At 39.8% G+C, this 22,168-nt stretch overlaps 2 protein-coding genes across 4 annotated transcripts in view; one reads left to right on the forward strand and one right to left on the reverse strand.

Annotated features, from left to right (window-relative positions):
* Nucleotides 1–22,168, forward strand: part of LOC134217961 (guanine nucleotide exchange factor DBS) — a 502,406-nt gene that overhangs the window by 235,173 nt on the left and 245,065 nt on the right. The gene's annotated exons all lie outside the window — the stretch shown is intronic.
* LOC134214060 (uncharacterized) lies at nt 15,537–16,279 on the reverse strand. The gene is made up of 3 exons (XM_062693502.1): nt 16,174–16,279; nt 15,892–15,927; nt 15,537–15,821 (listed from the first exon to the last, which is right to left on the reverse strand). The coding sequence occupies exons 1-3, from the start codon at nt 16,231–16,233 to the stop codon at nt 15,537–15,539; spliced, it is 381 nt and encodes a 126-aa protein (XP_062549486.1). The 5' UTR covers nt 16,234–16,279.

The following is a 22,168-nucleotide window of genomic DNA, read 5'->3' on the forward strand; positions in this document are numbered from 1 at the left end:
TCATTCACTTTTTGCACAGCTCTCACACCGCCAAGTAATTGCAATCAACCTCACGCCTAAGCTCGGGGGTGCCACTTAGTTGCAAAATCTTGTGCTCGAAGAAACCCACTCAGCTTGCTGATAATGGCTATGCTTAGGCTCTTTGCAGCCTCCATTATGGCATCTTCGGTCGGTCACCGGGTGTCTTCGGTTCAGTAGTTCATCATTCGGCTGGCAAATTTGCGAGGGTGGTGCCGGGAAAGAGACGCGTGTATTATGTTTGTGTTTGATTTTGTAATTGCTTTGAACTACAATCGAAGGGGGGATGGTTTCATATGGTTCGGTTTGGATAATTTTCCCATTCTCTTCGTTGTTCGGAGTAGTAGTGCCTATATATGGTTCACACCGACGATGGTGGCTTATTATCTTGGTTTTCTAATTAGCTATTTTGAACGTTCGATTTGCAAAAGCACGTCGAGTTAGAGAGTTGAAATCCATTTTCACGAAATGTTTGAGATTTTTTTACGGCATACCAATTATAATTCTTCGGTTTAAGATCTCATGATTCTTTATTATGCCAAACATAACTACTTTTAACTGGTCGCGAAGTAGCTCAAACATCCGGAAAGATGAGAAAATACTAAAAATATATAATATTTTGAGGGGGCAACAAAATAAAATTTGGATAATTTTGAGAATTTTCAAAACATTCTTTAAGAAATTCGAGGAGTTTTTTTTTAATTTTTCTAATCTTAATATTTATTTTTTATTAATCCTCCTTTTGACTTTCCGGAGACCAATAGGACAAAATATTAATTAAATATTTGTAACGGCCTTACAGTATTTTTTTATTATTAAGTCCGTTACCATTCATTCAACTAGTCTAATGAAAAAACTCTACTTCCTCATTCCACAACTTTATATCTGTTCAGATCTACGTCAGTTAGTCTGGTAAATACATATCTGTTAAGTTACAAGAGGTCAAGTTTTGTTGAACAGTGAAAACTAAACATCTGGACTTGTAAGGACATAACTACTAAAAAAAACTTTATAAGAATTTCATCAAATGTTTTGTGGCATACCCACTTGAATAATATCCAACTCATTTCTAATCTCTAATTTCGATTTTGGAAAGGCTTACAAAAGAATTATCAACCGTCTAAGACGAGTTTTGACGGTTGAATACATTCCACTAAAAAGAGCTTAAAATATTTTTTCGGAAAGAATTATCGTTTGAACTCTCATCACTCTAATTATGGTCGAAAATGTTCCAGCTTCGTTTAAATCTATCCGTAGTTGGATGTCGGAACAGGAATGTATATTCCTCGGTTTTATAAATAAACCAGGATGTTATTACGCTTTGCAAATACTTAATGATGGCAATTAAAAAATCTGAAAAAAAACTATATTTTATTGGACATTTTACAAGGACAGTATCGAACATTGCCTTAAATTGATAAAAGAAGACATGCGATGCAATAAGGAATAAGGAACTATTTTGTTGTATATGGAAATTGACTATTTTGCAATTTAATTTTCATTTTTTTTTGGGAAGGCCACAAGTGAGTCTGAAGGGGCAACCCCCTCTGCCCCCCTTATTTACGCCAATGATTAAGGGGTTCCATGCACGCTTCGACATGTCGTACAACGTTAACCCACCGAGCCCCCCCTCAGTCAATCCGACCAATTCAGTCCGTACAGCCGTCTAACGAAGAGGTGGTCGAACAAACGTAATATTTCATCATTTTCTTAGTGCATATGCTGATGTGTTTGTTGCTTTTCCTTGAATAATCAATAGAGAGTATGTCATAAGAATAATGAATTGGATTGGAATTTAATTTGAATTGGATTGGAGTTTGAATGGGATTGAAGCTATTGCAATTGGATTGAAATTGTAAATCAATTAGATTTGTATTTGAATTTAATTGGTATTGGATTGGGATTAGATTGAAGTACACACTTAAAAGCATAATTTCATTTCGGTAAAATAAAACAACGAACTTGGTCGGCAAACTTTATTATTACTGAAATCTCGTTGAATCTCAACGAGAAACGGTACTCAACACCGATTGCAATAACTCGGTAATAATTCTTAGATAGAATTGAATCGATATAAATTTGGAAAGGATTTCATTTAGATTGGATTCGAATTGGAATTGGATTGGAATTAGATTGGTTGTAAATTGAATTTAATCTTATAGGAATTTGAATGAAATGGTATTGGAATTGTAGGGATGATGGATTGAAATTGATTGTCATTGGATTGGATTGGAAGTGAATTTCAATTGATTTGAAATTGGACACATTGGAAAGAAGAAAACCCTTATTCAACTAATTTTTATTAATTATTTTTTTAAATACTATCGGTTATTCCGCTTTTCTCGTGCATTATGAAATTCGTATTTTGGCAATAATTGTTGATTTTTTTTTGTTAAATATCTTGGCTGTGCATATGCACAGCATATGTTTCGAAATGGACAAATTGATATGAAATTTGCGAAAAGGAATCCACGTGTCTTGGAGGGACTCGAACCCTCAACCTCCTACTCTCTAGATAGGCGTGATAACCCCTACACAACAAGACCACTTAAAGGTCACGTTTGCGGAAAAGCCATCAGAATCCGAGTACCAACCTCCACCGCGGTTAGCTCTCTTTTTTGCAAATTGAATATCTTTCGGATGCTTGATTTGTCCAATCTCCACATGTGCTTTACTGTTGTATATCCACAGTCAATAAAATAAAAACGAAATAAAATTACGTTTCGTTTCGGAAAATTTTGAATTGAATGGACCTTGATTTCGTATCGTTTCGTAGTCTCGAAAGTAAAATTTTATTTCGTTTCATTTCGTTTCGAATCAACATAGACATTTTAAATTTCGTTTCGTTTGGTTAGGAAAAAGTGGTGTCAGGCCATTAGGCCGAAGGCCGTTAGGCCGAAGGTCATCAGGCCGAACGGTCATTAGGCCGAATGGTCATTAGGCCGAATTAGCAAAAAGAAGCAAAAATGGAAAAACGAAAAGTGCTGTCTTCATTTTCCTTCTTCTTTCTTTTTTTCGCTCTTCCTTCTTGCTCCTTCCTATTTCCTTCTTCTATGCTACTTATTTCTTCTCCCTTCTTTCTTCTTCTTTCTGCATTCTCTTTCCTTCTGTCTTCCTTCATTCATCTTCTTTCTTGGTTCTTCCTCTTCCTTCTTTCTTCTTCCTCCTACCTTCTTCCTTCTTTTTTACTTTTTTTCCCCATGCTTCTTTTTTCTATTTTCTTCTTCTTGTTTCCTTCTTCTTTCTTCCTTCTCTCCGTCTTTTTTTATTCTTCTTTCTTTTTCTTTCTTTCTTCTTCCATCTTCCTTTTTCCTTCTTCCTTCTTCATTTTCTCTTCTTCCTTCTCAATTATTCCTTCTTTCTGCTTCATTTTTCCTTCTTCGCTTTTTTCTCTCTTTTAACTTCTTCCTTCTTCCTTCTTCGCTTTTTTCTCCCTTTTTACTTCTTCATCCTTTCTTATTGTTTATTCCTTCTTCTTTCTTCTTTCTATCTTCGTCCTTCCACCTTTTTCCTTCTTCCTTCTTCCTTCTTTCTTCCTTCTTCCTACTTCCTTCTTCCTTCTTCCTACTTCCTTCTTCCTTCTTCCTTTTTTCCTTTTTTCCTTTTTCCTTCTTCCTTCTTCCTTCTTTCATCTTTCTTCTTCCTTCTTCCTTCTTCCTTCTTCCTTCTTCCTTCTTCCTTCTTCTATCTTCCTTCTTCCTTTTTCCGTCTTCTTTCTTCTTTCTTCTTTCTTCCTTCTTCCTTCTTCCATCTTGCTTCTTCCTTCTCCCTTCTTCCTTTTTCCTTCTTCGATCTTCCTTTTCCCTTATCCCTTGCCCAGGGTAAATGCCATTCCAATGAATTGGATCGAAACTCTAACTTTTTTCGTACACCACCAGATAGTCGGGGACCCGCATTTTGTGCAGTGCCTCTGCAGAGATTACTTCAAAGCTAGGGCTATTGAACGCTTCGTTTACCGTGAGCAGGATTGTGTTCGTATTTACTTATGTTGAAAGCCTTTTCACCATTGTAGGAATCGCATCCGCCGTCGATATTTTTTACGAAATCCAAACTACATCTACGACAGTTCCCGTGGTCATTTTCCGTACATTTCATTAGCCTGTTGATGATAATCTTTATGAATTGCCCAAGTCATACATACAAAACTTATATGAAAATATTTCCAGAAACATACGTTATTAGAAATCCAAGCAAGTGTGTAATAGCAAAATATCTTGAATATACATTGAAATAACCTCAAAATACCAAAATACTACTTCACATTTAATACTTACTCCAACGCATTTCAATCTTCTGCTGTTTTGCTCTCCAATATGATCGTTTGTTGTGAGACATTTTACAGCTAATCATTCACAATTTGGTTATAAACTAGACAACTGCTTACAAAATCACATTCACTTTTCAAATTCATCAAATCAAGTGCCATAACATAACACCAAGTCCACAAGAGGTTATGCATTCGTCGTCATTTTCTCACATGTAGGTGGTGATCTACAAACATCAATCACCCGGGTCAATGTGCGCCATCTCCCCGCCACCGCCTACTACTCGTCAAAGTGGTCATAGCATCTTGTCTATGTACCCCAAATCCACTTTCCATCTCATGCTAGTCGACAGCGCCGGCCGTTTTTGACCGGCCTGTCTGACCCGTCACCATCAGATCAATGAACAAAAATCAATCATTTTCCCCGAAAAATAAAACCAAACAGAATCGAATCGCTCATTTCCCGAGTGAAATATGAAAATGAATAAACCCTGAATTCGATGTAGCAAAATCGAATTATTTGCAATTCAGGTCGACTTCAATTTGAATAATGGATTTTGAACACTTCACCACAGACATTTGCGAAAATTAAAACAGACTTAAAATTAAAATTTGAGGCAATCAAAACATAGGTACAAAACTTGTTTTGTGTAAACCAAAATGTATTAAAATATATTTCTCTAGGCATACAACAATACAGTGTATTCAAATGGAGATTACCATTCATTGCTGTACTGACATCAAAATATGATTTCGATTGACGATAAATACAGTCGGGTCGCCACTCGTTCACCGCCGGGTTATTACTGTGCACTTGCACAAGGAAAATATTCTCTTGCATAATGCAATGGGCCGTTAATTGTTATGCAAAATCTATAGCGGTTTCATTTCTCTTCTCTTCATAATCAGCACAAGTCTCGCCGAAGTCTATTCGACTATGACCAAGATGATGATGGATGCTCTCGGACGTGTGATAATGCTGCGAGATATGATGTGCTTCAATTCTTCACCATTTCAATTATCCGACCGTTTTTTTTTTCGAGTGCTACAATGTCGATGCAATGTTGTTTTTTTTTCTGGCAGCAATTGCTGATCGTTGTGAATTACCAGACCGCTATCTGATATGAATAGAGACGGACAGGTAGACATTATTGTTACGAGATGTAGGAGATATGTGTCTTTATTTTTTAAGGATTCTCCCGCCATCATCTTATGTTACGTCGGACGTGAACTAGCATCGTATGGGCTCGTAGCATATGTGAGATTGGTGATTGTGCGCGTGTTTTAAACATCCCAAACGCAAAATAACGATGATTAATTTGGTTTAGTTTGAAAACAGCCCCCGCAATCGATTGAATTGCACAAGCAGATTTGCTAACTTTTAATTACAGGAAAAGGCAGTTTGTTTGGTTATGGTGTTGGCTTTTCCAGTGAGAATTTTGGTCAATTTCGATCGATTGAAAATCGATTAGAAACGTCTGTTGTGCTGGCCCTACGTCAATTTTAGTCGGTTAGTGCCTGGAGGTATGAATTAGGTGGCCCTCTTTTGCTCGCGTATCTTATTTGGTAATCGTTCCGCTGTTTCTTCACATTTCACTTCGAGTGACTGTAAACTGCAATTTATTTGTATGGCGGCACGAGAAGAAACAACGCTGCGGGCAGTCAGTCAGTGGGTTAACATAATATTTGATGGAACTGTTGAACCAAACACATCTGACTGTGACCAATTATTTGACTGAAGAGCCTCATAAGTTAAATAAGTTTAATTGATCTATGTGCATCCAGTTGATCTGAATGTCTGATTTGTGAAGTGCAATCTATTAGCGGATGCAAACGAACAATCGAATACAGATTTAGGAATAGTTGTTTTTTTTAATCCACCTGATAATAAGTACACAAAACTAACTTACCAAAGCCGTAAGATGTGAATGTGAAACTTTCAAAGGGCTACCGCTTGTTGATGCCATTAACTTTATTTTTGGGTAGATTTCCTGAAAAAAAAAGTATTCACTTTAATTTACCACATCAGCCATACTGAAGATTGAACTGATATGCTGGTAAACAAATAAGATAGAAAATCAATTAACGAGTCATTAACATTGAGACTCTACGAAAAGCCTGCAAAGTGCAACCGAACCTGTGATCTGCTGAACTAACTTCAAGTGCCAAATAGGGGAGAAAGCAAACACTGGTAGCCAAATAGACACTCGCAGCGCGCCAGTTCAAAGGCTCAACATTTGTGCATCACTTCTTCTGAATAGTTGCTACCTGAAAGTTGCCACTAGCAAGTGAAATCATCTGCGCCATTTAGTATGTAAACATCGCAATCGAAGACGGACAATAATAGCAGCCGAAACACTGAGTTAATGGCTTTTAGTTCGGAAGTGCAAAAATAACACATTAAGTATGCTTTCGTGTGGCGTTTTTACTTTCGGTGCTCAGAGGGTCATTGTTGCTGGTCATTTACCCAGTCAAACTATTTGGACGAAGTTTCCTAATACTTTCAGAACAGAAAATGAAGACCGATTATGTCCCATTAATGATGCGGAGTCGTAACGATTATAAATCCGAATCTATTCACGCTGCGGACTTTACGACTCTGGTCATCCAATCCAATTAGGAAACGATCGGTTTCAACATGAGCATTTCTCACATGGTAACGAGCGGAGCTCGACGAAAGAAAACCACCCAATAAGTCCATTTTTCTTCGTCTAAATACCCGACGAGTGGCTATCGGAATGTTGTCACGACGAGTGATGCAACGCATTAAGAGAACGGTGGTTTGGCAAACTCGTCACTTTATTTGCCCGTTGATGGCTGGCCGCGGGTAATCTAACTTAGTGAGAACCTGATGTGTTTCGTGTTTATGTACGGGAACCGGCCTAAAGTGGGTTTAGATTTTTCCTTGGCCTAAATGTTTGCGTTACACTTCGTGAAATGTGGATGGCCATAGGCCGGCGAATGCGTCGTCGCGTTGACCCATTTCTGTCCCCGGGAACGCTGAACGAGGAGTCAAGTGACGAACCTGTTTTTGCATTCGTGTGCAAGAAGATTACCCACTTTACGTCTCTGCGGATGCGACCGGCTGTTGAAGATGCAACTGAAACCGGGTTGAGATGTTGCAATGGGATGATGAGACAGGTGTGCTATTTATGTTTACCCCCTCAGTGACCATAATGAGTTATGTAAACGGTTATCTAAGATCAACCGGTGTAATTACGGATATCGACAGAACTGATTGCGATGTAATCATGTCCTGCTTTTTGTTATAGGTTAGAGGAAATATGAATACATATTAACATTTAAGTTAAATCAGGTTGTTGACCCTACAAAAATATTTATATTTATCTTTATTATAGAAAATTGCAGCCCTAGGCTGGCTCATCTCCTAACTTAAAACAGTACTTAATCATTACCTATTCGTATTCCATTGACATACTTTCATTTGATTTTAAAATCTTTTTTAAAGTTTTTCGTTGATTGATTTGAAAATAACTTATATCGATAGAATAAAACTTACTTTACCTGAAGGTAGGAATAGGCAAATTTAGTTTTGCATCGAATTTCTCGGACACTTTCGTTCTTTAAAAGCAATGATAGCAACATCTGCACCAGTATCAAGAAAGGGTGATCGACACGGATCCACTGGCTTCGGTGTTTTCAACGTAAGTTCAACTACCTTCCGAAAACTTCAGGAACCGTGTTCGGTTTATGTTGCTGAGCTGGCAGCAATTAACTTCGCTTTGGGGATAATTTCCAATCAGCCCGTAGACCATTATTTCATCTTCTCGGATAGTCTTAGTTCTATCGAGGCACTCCGGTCGATGAAACCTGTTAAGCACGCATCTTACTTTCTTACAACTATAAGAGAGCAGATGCGTGATTTGGTCGAAAGATCATTCAAGATTACCTTTGTATGGGTCCCATCCCATTGCCTAATCTATGGCAATGAGAAGGCGGACTCGCTAGCAAAGGTGGGCGCACAGCAAGGTGAAGTTTATGATAGACAAATCTTGAACAACGAGTTTTTCCCATTAGTCCGTCAGAGTACTCTTCAAAATTGGCAAATGATTTGGTCACACAATGAACTTGGACTACATCTACAAATGTAAAGTTATATTTTATTTCTTCGCTGTAGGATACAGTAGTTTCAACAAGACGTTACACTTTGTCACCGTCTTGTCAACCTGTTGCCGTGGTCAAGGGTCAAAGCAAGGTAGTCAGCCACATTGACCCACTCCACAGTCGTGTCATTGAGGGTAATTTTACAGTCCTCAGGCGGAACAAGTTTGGGAGATTTTGCGTGGGGAAGATAATGACCTGGATCTTCGCTAATTCGCCAGCTGAGATCCCTAACTCCTCCGAAAGGTTTTTGGGAATAAGATGAATGATGTTGTTAGCATGCTCATTAACGACAGCTTCGTGTGGACTGACGATGTTCTGTCCAAAGTTGTGTGAGCTGCTAAAGTGACAACCTGTTTCGGCTTCTCTGCAGGAGTTATAAAGCGATCCTTAGAGCCATATTGTTTGTCTAATGGGATCAAAAGTGGAATGAGCCGACCCAAGTAACACGGTTTGTTGTATGAGTCTAAAAAATACATCTTTCGAACAAATAGTATGTTACGTTTTGGTATGAAAAACTGCAAGATTACTTTCACACGACCCAAACAGCGCAAAATTATCGATATTTTCAACATCTTTCAGTTGCAACCTTGTTTTTGATTGCACATTCACAAAACTGTACTAAGGATGTTTTCAGTAACCGACTTTCAACATGGTTCTGTCAAATTGAATACCAAAACAAAAATGCTGAAAACATGTTCAAAGAAATAAATTGTATACAAAAAACGAATGAAAACAAGCATGCGTGAAATGATGAACACCATTTTAACAATATTAATAAACATATACAAACTGAATAATTAAATCAAATTTGTTTCGAAGTCTCGGTCGAAACATCATATGCGGCTCATGTTTCATTGTGTAACTTTTCATTTTACTTCTCCTAAATTCATGCGCCATTGATTGAAAAAAAATATAACTATGCCAAAGCATAATTTTGAAATTGATTACAAATCTCAAATCTGCAAAAGAAAAACAATATGGCGAGTTGTCGATAAACCACAGGGTCGATGAAGAACGTTCATAACATTGATCTTAAAAGATGTTGAAATTACGTTAAACTTCTATCATTGCGGTATATATTCTGACGAAACAAATGTCATAAAATGAACATGTTATGATATTGTTCGTAAAATCTTCCTGTAAACATGTTTTATGTTGTGAGAATGTAAAACGAAACATCTCAAAAAATCAAACAAATGTCAAAAATTGACATGTTATCAGCAAGTTGTGAGAATGTAGTATGAAACTTCTTCTCTGATCAAATTGCTGTATGTTTTGCAAAAACCTTATCATAGCTTTTCTTGAACATAACATGTTTTGTATTTCATTTTAACGACCTTTATTCAACATCATTATTAGATACGCCGATACTGCCTGCGAGTGACATTTCGCGAACGAATCAAATTTTTGGTGAGTGTATAAATAATGGTTAGGATGTTGCTTCTATGTAGTAATGACTTTATCGGTTGAAGGGTTGTTACAGAATAGAGCTTGCTGACGTTTGATCACCTTTCTCTTGTACGCGCACAGCATGGATAGGATTTGTTTTCATCGGGAAACGCTTCGGAAGCGTTTCCCGATGAAAACAAATCATATTTACTTTGTGAGCGTGGAAAAGAAAGGTGACTAAACGTCTGCAATCCTTATGGTTTATTGACAGCTTGATATAACTGGTCAACTGAGATACATTCCCTCAATTGATATCGGTAATGAATAGTTTAATAATGAATCAATATTCTACTACACTTACCTTTCGAGCTTTTGGCACATGTTGTTCACGGGCCTGGGAGATCGCCTCTAGGATGGAGTGAAGCTGCTCGTAATTTTTTTTTGAACCGCCCATTCGACACGTAGTGTTGCCCAAGGCTTGATGATTGGCATTCAGGTCGTCGCCAATCATGTACTGATTTTGGCAGCAGACGACAGTTGATGTTGTATCGAAGTGCGATGGTCGGCCGATCGAGTCGCATAATGCGAAAGTCCGGAATGTAGATGCTCACTTCCGGTTTTAGGGGCATTTCGGCGTTGAACGCCACGTCTATTTCCTTCTCCTCAAGGAATTTCTTCAGCTAGATTGTTTCACTCTTGAGCAAGCAAGCGTTCCAGTGGACCAGACCCACCCTAGCTGCCATATTCAATGATAAACATGCCAAGAGTGAAGAGATGATCGAAACGAGTTTTACATCCGCGCAGCCAAGTGCCGAGTTTTGCGAAGATCGCATCAGTTGCTCCGGGGTATAGTGCGGAGCAGATGCTTCTGGTGGGACATTTTCGTTCTTCGGCTGCCGACGGAATCCAGAAGGAGGGAGCGAAGGCCATTCGCTGGAGGATGGAGCCGGCTGTGCTGGAGCTTGATCTGACCCAGCTACTGCTACCAGTCGCTTGTGCGGTTGTAGCGGTGAGAAGTATGGAATCGCTCGACGGGGATCAGCGATGGCCGGATAGTTCTCCTCGTTGACTACAGGGACACGATTCTTCTGCGGTTGGGTCCTGCTGGATGCCTTTTTCAGTATTTCCAGGAATTCCACTCGCTTCGGATAGTCCTTTGTTGTGGCCCGATGTTTGTCGTCACTTTTGGCGCACTTGGGATCGACCACTTCCATTTTGACGTGGCGGTGCACTGGCCGATATCGCTCACAGGCAAGGACGGTGTAATTTATGACGTTGATCAGCCTTGTCGTGACGAGCAGCTTTCGAGCTCAGCTTGGAACTCCTCCTCCTTCATATTGTGGAGCCCTCGCAGCAAAGCCTCAAGCGGATTCGTGCCGGGTGGTCATGAGTGTACTTCTCAGACTTGTGATCCTCGAGAAACTCCACGATGGATTGATGTAGGTCCTTGTTGGGAGCGGGCCATTTGGCATAAAGTCATTTGGCATAACGCCATTTGGCATAAGGTCATTTGGCATAAAGGCCATTTGGCATAACGGTCATTTGGCATAACGGACATTTGGCATAATTGTAACCAACGTCAAAAGTGAGGGTCTTTTGGCATAACGGACATTTGGCATAATTTTTCTTTGCGTTCGCTAAATGGTGACTAAGTGGTGCAGGGGAGCGGGCCATTTGGCATAAAGTCATTTGGCATAACGCCATTTGGCATAAGGTCATTTGGCATAAAGGCCATTTGGCATAAAGGCCATTTGGCATAACGGACATTTGGCATAATTGTGACCAGCGTCAAAAGTGAGGGTCTTTTGGCATAACGGACATTTGGCATAATTTTTCTTTGCGTTCGCTAAATGGTGACTAAGTGGTGCGGGAAACACCCGGAATAGTAAATATAACACCCGTCGATAACAATATTAAAAAAATTTATCCTCTTGTGGAAAGAATTCTTTTGCAATGCAATTCAAAAGAAGGCGCATGCCCGGATTAGAGCAATGATGGATGTAATCGCTTGTTTAAAAGTAGGCGTGTGGCCGTATTATAGCAATGAAGGATGTGATCCCTTCTCTAAAAGTAGGTGCTTCCCCGGATTATGCCAATGGAGGATATGATCTCTTCTTTAAAAGTAAGCGCTTGCCCGTATTGAGGTCATGGCGGATGCGATCCCTTCTTTAAAAGTAGGCGCTTGCCCGGATTATGACAATGGTGGATGTGATTCCTTCTTTAAAAAAGTCGCTTGCCCGGATTGAGGCATTGGAGGATGTGATCCTTCTTACTTGCTTACGGATCCTGTATACCTCCGGTGGTGCAAAGGGCCGACTTGAAAGATCTCCATCCTGAGCGTTGCCCGGCTATCGCTTTAACCTGTTGCCAGGTTAGATTTCGGTCGACTTCTTTTATTTCTTTATTGAGGCTTCGCCGCCAAGAGCCTTTGGGTCTGCCTCTGCTGCGATGTCCCGCTGGGTTCCAGTCTAATGCTTGTTTACAGATTTCGTTTCCGCTCTTACGTACAGTGTGGCCGATCCAGCCCACTTTCGATCCCGAATTTCTGTTGCTATCGGCCTCCGGTGACAACGATGATGAAGCTCGTTGTTTGAGATCCAGTTGTGAGGCCACCAGGCCCGAATTATATACCGCAGGCATCTGTTAATGAACACCTGCAGCCGTTGAGTGTTCTCCACTGATACACACCATGTTTCGCTAGCGTATAACAGCACAGATTTCACGTTAGTGTTGAAAATTCGTATTTTGGTGCGTTCACTTATCTGCCTGTTTTTCCAGATATTTCTTAAACTCGCAAAGGCAGCCCTTGCTTTCTTGATCCGTGCGCCTATGTCGATCTTGGTACCGCCGTCCGACGCCATTTGGCTACCAAGATATTGGAAGCTTTCAACATTCTCCAGGATGTGATCCCTTCTTTAAAAGTAGGCGCTTGCATGGATTATGGCAATGTATGGTGTGATCACTTCTTTAAAAGCAGGCGCTTGCCCGGATTATGACAATGGTGGATATGATTCCTTCTTTAAAAAAAGGCGCTTGCCCGGATTGAGGCATTGGAGGATGTGATTCCTTCTTTAAAAGTAGGCGCATGCCCGCATTAAGGCCATGGTTGATGCGATCCCTTCTTTAAAAGTAGGCGCTTACATGGATTATGACAATGGTGGATATGATTCCTTCTTTAAAAGAAGGCGCTTGCCCGGATTGAGGCAATGGTGGATGTGATGGAATGATGGTCATGGTGGAAGCGATCCCTTCTTTAAAAGTAGGCGCCTGCATGGATTATGGCAATGGATGATGTGATCCCTTCTTTAAAAGTAGGCGCTTGCCCGGATTATGACAATGGTGGATGTGATTCCTTCTTTAAAAAAAAAAGGCGCTTACCCGGATTGAGGCATTGGAGGATGTGATCCCTCCTTCAAAAGTAGGCGCATGCCCGGATTAAGGCCATGGTGGATGCGATCCCTTCTTTATAAGTAGGCGCTTGCATGGATTATGACAATGGCGGATGTGATTCCTTCTTTAAAAGAAGGCGCTTGCCCGGATTGATTCATCCACCATTGCCGTTCTTTAAAAGTAGATGTGTGACCCGAATTATTGCAATGGTGAATGTGATCCCTTCTTTAAAAGTAGGCCCTGCCTGGATTATGGCAATGGCGGATGTGACTCCTTTTTTATAAGTAGGCGCTTGCCGGGAATAAATCAATGGTAATCACGTCTACCATCTTCCCCGAGTAGCACAATTCAGATTTATTTGGTTGCAGTAGCTCATATGTGACTTGGATGGTTTAGGTAACTCGTCTACGACAAGTGTATTACTTGAGTTTTTAAAGTTGGGCGCTTGCCCGGATTAAGGCAATGATGGATTTGATCCGGTTCTAAGGCGCATGCCCGTATTGAAGAAATGGTGGATGTAATCCCTATTTTAAAAGTAGGCTTGTGGCCGGAATAAGTCAATGATGAATGTGATCCCTCCCTCGCTGCCGTTTTGAAGCAATGGTGGATGTAATCCCTACTTTAAAAGTAGGTATGTGGCCAGAATAAGTCAATGATGGATGTGATCCCTCCCTTCTGCCGTTTTGTTATTTCGTTCTTCCGGAAAATGTCTACCATCAGTCTAAATTTATCAGAAAACAGCTTCGACCTACTTTATCTACGCTAATCAATACATGAAATATGCCTTTCGCTTTCTCAGTTCGAAATTATGCCAAATGTCCGTTATGCCAAATGTCCGTTATGCCAAATGACCCACTTTTTTCTTGCAGTTCAAAATTATGCCAAATGTCCGTTATGCCAAATGACCATTATGCCAAATGGCCTTTATGCCAAATGACCTTATGCCAAATGGCGTTATGCCAAATGACTTTATGCCAAATGACCCAGACCCTCCTTGTTTGCCGGCATCACTTTCACGCCCTCGCTGCAGAGCCGTAAAGTACAGTTCAGCTCCTTTGCGTTTAGTGGGCAAATTTTCGGTGCCCTGCGACAGCTGTGATTGCAGCTTCTTACGTTTCTTCGACGGATTGTCGGCATCGTGGCCGTGGCCGTGCGGTTAGCGACGTGAAGGGAAAAGTTCTCTACTGGTCCACTGGGTGTTGTGTAAATGTCCTGTCCGTTGTCTCATGCTAAATGTAAAGTGTTCAGCGACCTCTGGTCGATGACGGTGGTTCTGTCTTTTAATATACGTTGCTCTGCAAAAGCTGCTTGGAGGTGTTGCCCGCACCTCCAAAAGCAGTGCGCTTCGGCACCTTTCCCGCGACCGAGTCGGCCACCGGTCTCCCATGGTCCGCCAACGCGACGAAACGAAAACGTAAACACAACGAACATACGAGCAAAAAGCGCGTCCGTGAGTCTGTTCGAGTCTCCTGACCGTTTTTCAGCAAAATCCATGGGGATTTAGAGGTGCACCAAACGAGAATTGTGATTTTTCAGAGTGTTTCATAGAAATGTTGTCATCTGAATCCATCAATTTTAGCATTAGTCGTTAATAGCTTCCTAGGCTATTATCAACCACATACTAGGATGTTCAGAGTGCCTATTCTATGTATTTTTTAGTAGATTTAGCATAAGAATATTGCTGTAAAATAATTTGGAACTGTATAATAATTTGGTATATACAATTTCGGAAGATTTTAATACATTTGTTGTATTGGAATCTTACAGAATTGTAGGGGAACTGTTCCGTTTTCCATCTCACTGAACATATATTCACCTCATCGCAAAACAAAGAAATACAGCACCAATCTCGTCGCTTTTTTTTTTCGCTTACATGCGTGCTCACTGCTGAAAAAAATCACAAAAATAAGAAACAACCAAATTCCTTTTCATTATTTTGTTTTTGATGATATGATTATAGGAGCTATGGGATGAAGCGTCGAACCGTTCACCTATATGCCAAGATTTTATACAATAATTGTCAGATTTGTTTTTTGGTAGAGTCTATGAAAAATGATATGGTAAAAACGGTAAATGATTTTTTCAGGTTTATTCCCGATGTTTAGTTACTACAGCGGGTGTAATGTTTCGGGTAGTCAAACCCGGACCTACTTTGCTCCCCAGATACTATTCGGAGACAGGTTTGGAAACCAATAATAAATCGTGTTCCGGTTTGAAAAATGTGAAATCCGGTTATCTCTATACTCCACGTCGTATTATAAGTAAACTATTGAAAGAAAAACGGAAAACTGTGATACTTTCCAAACACAAATAATTTTATTTTTATGAAACGATCATTTCCCGCCAATTCTCAATCAAACGAAATTCCCGAACACTCTGAAAACTCAGCAACCAAATCGCGCCTCTTTTCGGTGTGTTGGTTCAGTGCTGTCGAAAGTCGAGCCAACTCGATGGCCACGGTCAGTTGCCATGCTTTTTCACATGCTTCAATTTTAATTTCCTGCAGGTGGGTCGGGGGATCATCACGCGGGATCTCCTGACAGTACCGGTACCGTTCAAGCAGATATCCAATGGTCTGACGGGCGTCGGCAACCAATTCTTTCACATTTATTGGTTCAAAGGACACGAGCAACTCCTGTTAAAGGTAGAGATCAATCAACTTATTGATTTGCTGCGCCGGGAGCTCCCAGCCCCAGATTACTTACATCAAAACACTTGATAACCCCGTAAGACTCGGCGTTCTGGAAAACATGAAATTGTGTTTCTTACTGTTAAATTATTGAACATTAAACATGATGGTAAATTTGTCTTCCTATATTTTCAAGCAGGAAAACAAGGAAAGTGCCTTTACTCACTCTCCATTCATAAAACGTAGATACTAAGAAATAATTTCAATAAACAGTCTTTTTGGCAACTCTTATCAGGTTCTTGTTACCATGCTGATAGAATTGGAGAACGCTGATAGCCTTAGCCGAAAAATGAATCACCTGCGTGGGAGCAGCGATAATCGCTCCAACCAGAGCAAACACGATGAACAACTTATTCATGGTAGAATGTTTCACTTTCTTCTAAGGTTGTCGTCGTGTGATGATGGCTGGATTGTCCAATTCGCAATTCACGAAAACAGCACCATCCAGACTTGACCAACGAACTTCTACTACCGGGTGTCAATCCACTGATGATGGCTTTTATGGTAAGCACTCGGGTTTATGTCTGTCAATTATTCGGATTCAAAAATAATGTGCTGCAGGTCAAAGTCTTTGATGCGCTATTGGATTGGCGCTTTGGCTTATCACTTTTTTTGGGCGGCTTTCGTGACGTTTATAGCGTTATCTGATGTCCGTGTCCATACTTTGGGTGATACGAGGGTGATGTGCTTCGGTAGTTGTACTAGAGATGTGTGAATAGAAATAAAGTTCGCTTAACGTTATCTGTGGGACAACCGGTTGTAAATCATTGAACGATTTTGGGATGCATATTGAGACAGCAATAAAAATATATGGCAACTGCTTAGGTCATTATCAGAGTTGTGTGGTATTGCATTCTTTGGTCATTGTACCATTGAGTTAAATGATCGGACTTTGAGGACCAGCGTTGTAAAATGTTGTTGATAATGTGCTATTGCAGTGAATACGTTAGCAATACAAATACATTCCTGGTGTTTTATATACCTAGAGTACGAGAAATGATAAAAAATTCAATCGAAGAAGTCATTTTGATTAAACGGAAGACAGTTTAATCAGAATGGACCATTCATGGTACTTGCGGTAACGATAGGTGTACTCGAAGTGATGAACTTATGTCAATTATTAAAAAAATCACTTTAAAAACTCAAAGGTTCAGCCCAATCGGGTTGTACGTAAAGGTGACGTTGAACTACGTAGCTGTATGTAATGTACAGGTTTTCGGCTATTCTGTGCAATTAGACCAAAGCAAGCGTTTTTTTAAGCCCAGCCTGAATCTGCTTTCGTTATTTATCCTATGCTCCTGAGATTGAGTCAGCATAACTGGTGATGTATATAATTTTTGGACTAACATTTGAAAATGAAGATAAAAATAAAAATTTCAAATAATCGAGCATAAACAACACTCTCAAGCGTTCACATATCCAAATTACCAATTGATAAAAACTCGCTAGAGAGTAAGAATCGTTCGATAATTGTATCTCGATTAAAAGCATTGGTAACAATGCCAAACATCCGATTAAACTTCATTGTTGACATACGCTAGGAGAAGAATGAATTCTGCCATCAAAAGAAAAAGTAGAATCATGAAAAAAATGTCACAGCGAGGTATTGGATGCAGCTCTCAAAATAAATTTCAAAATTTAAAAATAATATTTACTTTCAAATAATTTATAGCATGAGATTAGAATTTTGATTTTCTACATCATACATATATTAATTTAATTGTTAATGATAATGAAGTTTTTTCTTGAAATGATTCCGGAGATGGTACTACTTTTAATGTTTATTAAATTTCTAATCCCGCCTAATAAATCATTTTCAAAAAAGTCTCAGTTTGTAATTTTTAAAATTATTTTCAATTCCATTGGCTATACCTTGCCGTGTTAAATTTCAGTGATTCTACTTTTCCTCTGATGACAGCGTTCATCCACTTCTCCTCGCGTATTGAATTGGTATTAATTAGGTTTACATTTCTAGACCAACATTTGAAAAGGGCGTAACAGCCAAAATTTATTCCTCCTTATTCTTCGTTTGTATATGTGGACAAAGAATCAGAAGGAATGAATTTTGGCTGTCACGCCCTTTTCAAATGTTGGTCTAGATTTAAATGATAATCGATTACACAATTTGAAAAGCACAAGCCTGGGTGATAGTGTACAGCTGCAACCATCACCGACGCTATAGAGACTTACCACCCGTCGCTAAGTCAGTCTAAACCCCTGGTGGCTCATTACAAAAAAACCCATTGCGAAAGATGGGGCAGAAACGAGCCAAAGAAAGTTTACCAGAACGCATTCACTGCAGCAGCGAAGAAGATTCCGAGCCCCTCTACTGGCATCAACAGACGTAAGCAAGAAGCTACCGTCAAACGCCCCCAAGCTTTCCAAGGAAAACGCACGTTTAAGTTAGCATAAACTAACTGCACCAGCTAAAAGCCCTGCAATGGCGGACATAAAAAATCATTCAATGAATAACTAAAGAAATGCTAATAAATTACTAAGTTGAAAAGCAGGCCAAGTTCTAGTTGGAGCGTAGTGCTATGGAAGAAGAAGCTTGCGATGCACTTACGAGATTGACTGATTCACCGAAACCAAATGTTAAACTGTTAGCAAGTTTTTAATAGTACATATTGTCTTACATAGATATTGTAACACACTAGAGTCGGTTTTTTCGCGGAAGATATGGGCCGCGTAAATTAAAACAACGTAAAAAACCGCGTAAATCCCAAAGTATGTCTGAAAGAACCGAGGAAATTCAGAAATTCACGTGAAAAAAAAATCGCATAAAAAACCATTCCTGTAAAAATAACCGCGTAACAAACGACTTAAGTGTACATCGGGTATGAAGCGTTGACTCTTCCTTGATCGAATGGTCAAAGAAAATTGAAAATCCATCGAGAAACGGCTGAGATATTAACGATCAAATCTATCATATTTTCGTGACGATTTTCAATTTTTTGCAATCGTAAAGTGTACCCCAATATAGAAAAGACAGACGTAGTTCTACGTCAAAAAGTAATTTAAATAAGGTTTACTCGGCTTTGCCAAATTAAGAACTTCTTGGCGATTTTCAACTTTTGTGTCCGGAGGTTCTCGGGAACATCAAACTTATCATTGGCAGTCACATGAAACTGTCATGGAATCAGGTTGAAGTCTACCATCTTGTCGTATAACCACCGGAAACGGCTTTTTGCGACCGAATTCTGTTTCTCAGCACGGTTTGGGGACTTCTGAACCTTTATCGTACGTAGTACAACTTTAGTTTTGGTATTCTGCACGAAAGTCTTGAATATGAAAATTTCCATAAAGAAATATAAAAATGCAATCATGGAAATTCTGTATTTTTTTCGTGGAAGATTTTGATTTCTTTATGCGAAATTATTCTTGCAATTTTTGCTTTTAAAAGTGCTGATTTGTTTTTGTTTTGAGAGTAATTCAAAATTGTTTATGGAAATTTTGCATTATTTGTGGAAATTAAATATTTATTAATTGCTCATACCCTGTTTTCTTTGGCAATTGAAAAATTTCTTTTGCTGCCGAAATTTTATTTTGCTGCCGTTGTGCGTTGCTTCCCTATTGAATAAGGTGCCCCTGAAATCGCGAGTGAAATTTGTTTTGAATTCCGGAATGCTTGACCGTAAAGGCCCCAACCACTCGTTTGTAATCGAACTCGTTGACCTGACGGCTTGTTTTGTATCTTCGCTTCCGATCAACATTCTTCAAACCGTTTTTTTATAATTCCAGTCATTGCTGAATTTTCAATTTCCAATTTTTTTTTCCTGATGGCACGATGCACGCTTCTCAAAGTACAGCTGCAAAACTATGATGGGCACGCACTTGTGGGATTTGAGTAAGTTACTACCAGCTTGTGATTTCTCGCTTAATTTTTCAAAAGGACCTAAGTAACATATTTTTCATGAATTAATTTGAGTACTGCAATCAAAAGCTATCATGTTGTTCTGTTGATTCCGCTATTCAAATTAATTCATGAAAAAAAATGTTACTTAGGTCCTTTTGAAAAGATAAGCGAGATTTGATATTCCTAGAGTGCTTTGAAAATAGGTCGTATGTGCAAAAGAGAGTTTCTCTTTGGATCTATTCTCTTTAGATTATTACGAAACTATACAACTGTTTACCTCGAATTTCTTGGCAGATATCTAAAGACAATAGCTTTGTATATTATGCTGAAGTGGAAATGTAGCAAAAAATGCAAAACTAGCCGATATATTAGCGAAAGAGAGCGTGATCAAAGAGAATCTCTTTTTTGCACATACGACCTATTCTCAAAGCAATCTAGATTCCCTCCTCAGCATGTCAATCAGCGAGCAGCAAGCCATGACTCGGCCTCTTCTTGTCAGATCTTCGTGGCGTGCACATGCACGAAGAGCTGATGTCATCGTATTTTGTCCGGCCATTTGGGGTCACACATTTTGGCGATCCTGCCAGGTTATTTTTTGGATCCTGACGCTGATTTGAAGAATTGAGTTGAATTTCTAGTGGCTAATGTGTGAAGAATAAAATATTTGAAGGCTATAAGTCTATAAGCAAAATTAAACCAAATTTGTTTTGTCACAAAGTGCGTCTGGAAGACCGCTGGAAGATCACAAAACGTGTCTGGAAGACCGCTGGAAAATGGATTGCGGCTTGGAAAATCACAAAGCTCGCCTGGAATACCGCTGGAAAATGGATTGCGGCTTGGAAAATCACAAAGCGTTTCTGGAAGACCGCTCAAAAACGGATTGTGGTTTGAAAAATCACAAGCGCGTCTGAAAGACCGCTGGAAAACGGATTGTGATTTGGAAAATCACAAAGTGCTTTTGAAAGACCGCTGGGAAATGGTTTGTAGTTTGGAAAATCACAAAGCGCGTCTGGAAGACCGCTGGAAAACGGATTGTCATTTGGAAAATCACAAAGTGCTCTTGGAAGACCGGTGGAAAATGGATTGTGGTTTGGAAAATCGCAAAGCGCGTCTGGAAGACCTCTGTAGAATGGATTGTGGTTTGGAAAATCACGAAGCGCGTCTGGAAGACCGCTGGAAAATGAATTGTGGTTTAGAAAATCACAAACCGCGTCTGGAAGACCGCTGGAAAATGGATTATGGTTTAGAATATCACAAACCGCGTCTGGAAGGCCGCTGGAGAATGTATTGTGGTTTGGAAAATCGCAAAGCGCGTCTGGAAGACCGTTGGAAAATGGATTGTGGTTTGGAAAATCACAAAGCGCGCTTGGAAGACCGGAAACTGGAAAAGGCTGGAAAACGGATTGTGAATTGAAAAATTACAAAGCGCGTCTGGAAGTCCGCTGGAAAATGGATTGTCATTTGGAAAATCACAAAGTGCTTTTGGAAGACCGGTGGAAAATGGATTGTGGTTTGGAAAATCGCAAAGCGCGTCTGGAAGACCTCTGTAGAATGGATTGTGGTTTGGAAAATCACGATGCGCGTCTGGAAGACCGCTGGAAAATGGATTGTGGTTGTTGATCATACAAATATTTGTTTCCGTGTCAATGAAACTCTATGTAACGCATTATTTTCTACCCCTATTAACCTAAATATTTTGAGTGTGTAAAAAGCGGAAATACATCAGTTCAAATTCAGAAGCTCACGTTTGCTGTTGCGTTTTTATTTAGCTTACGCTGAGCCCTTCGGTTTATACAGTCCACTTGACTCTTGGAGCTACAATGGTTTAGAATATCACAAACCGCGTCTGGAAGGCCGCTGGAGAATGTATTGTGGTTTGGAAAATCGCAAAGCGCGTCTGGAAGACCGTTGGAAAATGGATTGTGGTTTGGAAAATCACAAAGCGCGCTTGGAAGACCGGAAACTGGAAAAGGCTGGAAAACGGATTGTGAATTGAAAAATTACAAAGCGCGTCTGGAAGTCCGCTGGAAAATGGATTGTGGTTTGGAAAATCACAAACCGCGTCTGGAAGACCGCTGGAAAATGGATTGTCATTTGGAAAATCACAAAGTGCTTTTGGAAGACCGGTGGAAAATGGATTGTGGTTTGGAAAATCGCAAAGCGCGTCTGGAAGACCTCTGTAGAATGGATTGTGGTTTGGAAAATCACGATGCGCGTCTGGAAGATGAATTGTGGTTTAGAAAATCACAAACCGCCTCTGGAAGACCGCTGAAAAATGGATTATGGTTTAGAATATCACAAACCGCGCCTGAAAGACCGCTGAAAAATGGATTGTGGTTCGAAAAATCGCAAAACGCGTTTGGAAGACAGCTGGGAAATGGATTGTAGTTTAGAAAATCACAAACCGCGCCTGAAAGACCGCTGAAAAAAGGTTTAT

The sequence above is a fragment of the Armigeres subalbatus genome, chromosome 2, assembly GCF_024139115.2.
Source record: "Armigeres subalbatus isolate Guangzhou_Male chromosome 2, GZ_Asu_2, whole genome shotgun sequence".
Classification (NCBI taxonomy): domain Eukaryota; kingdom Metazoa; phylum Arthropoda; class Insecta; order Diptera; family Culicidae; genus Armigeres; species Armigeres subalbatus.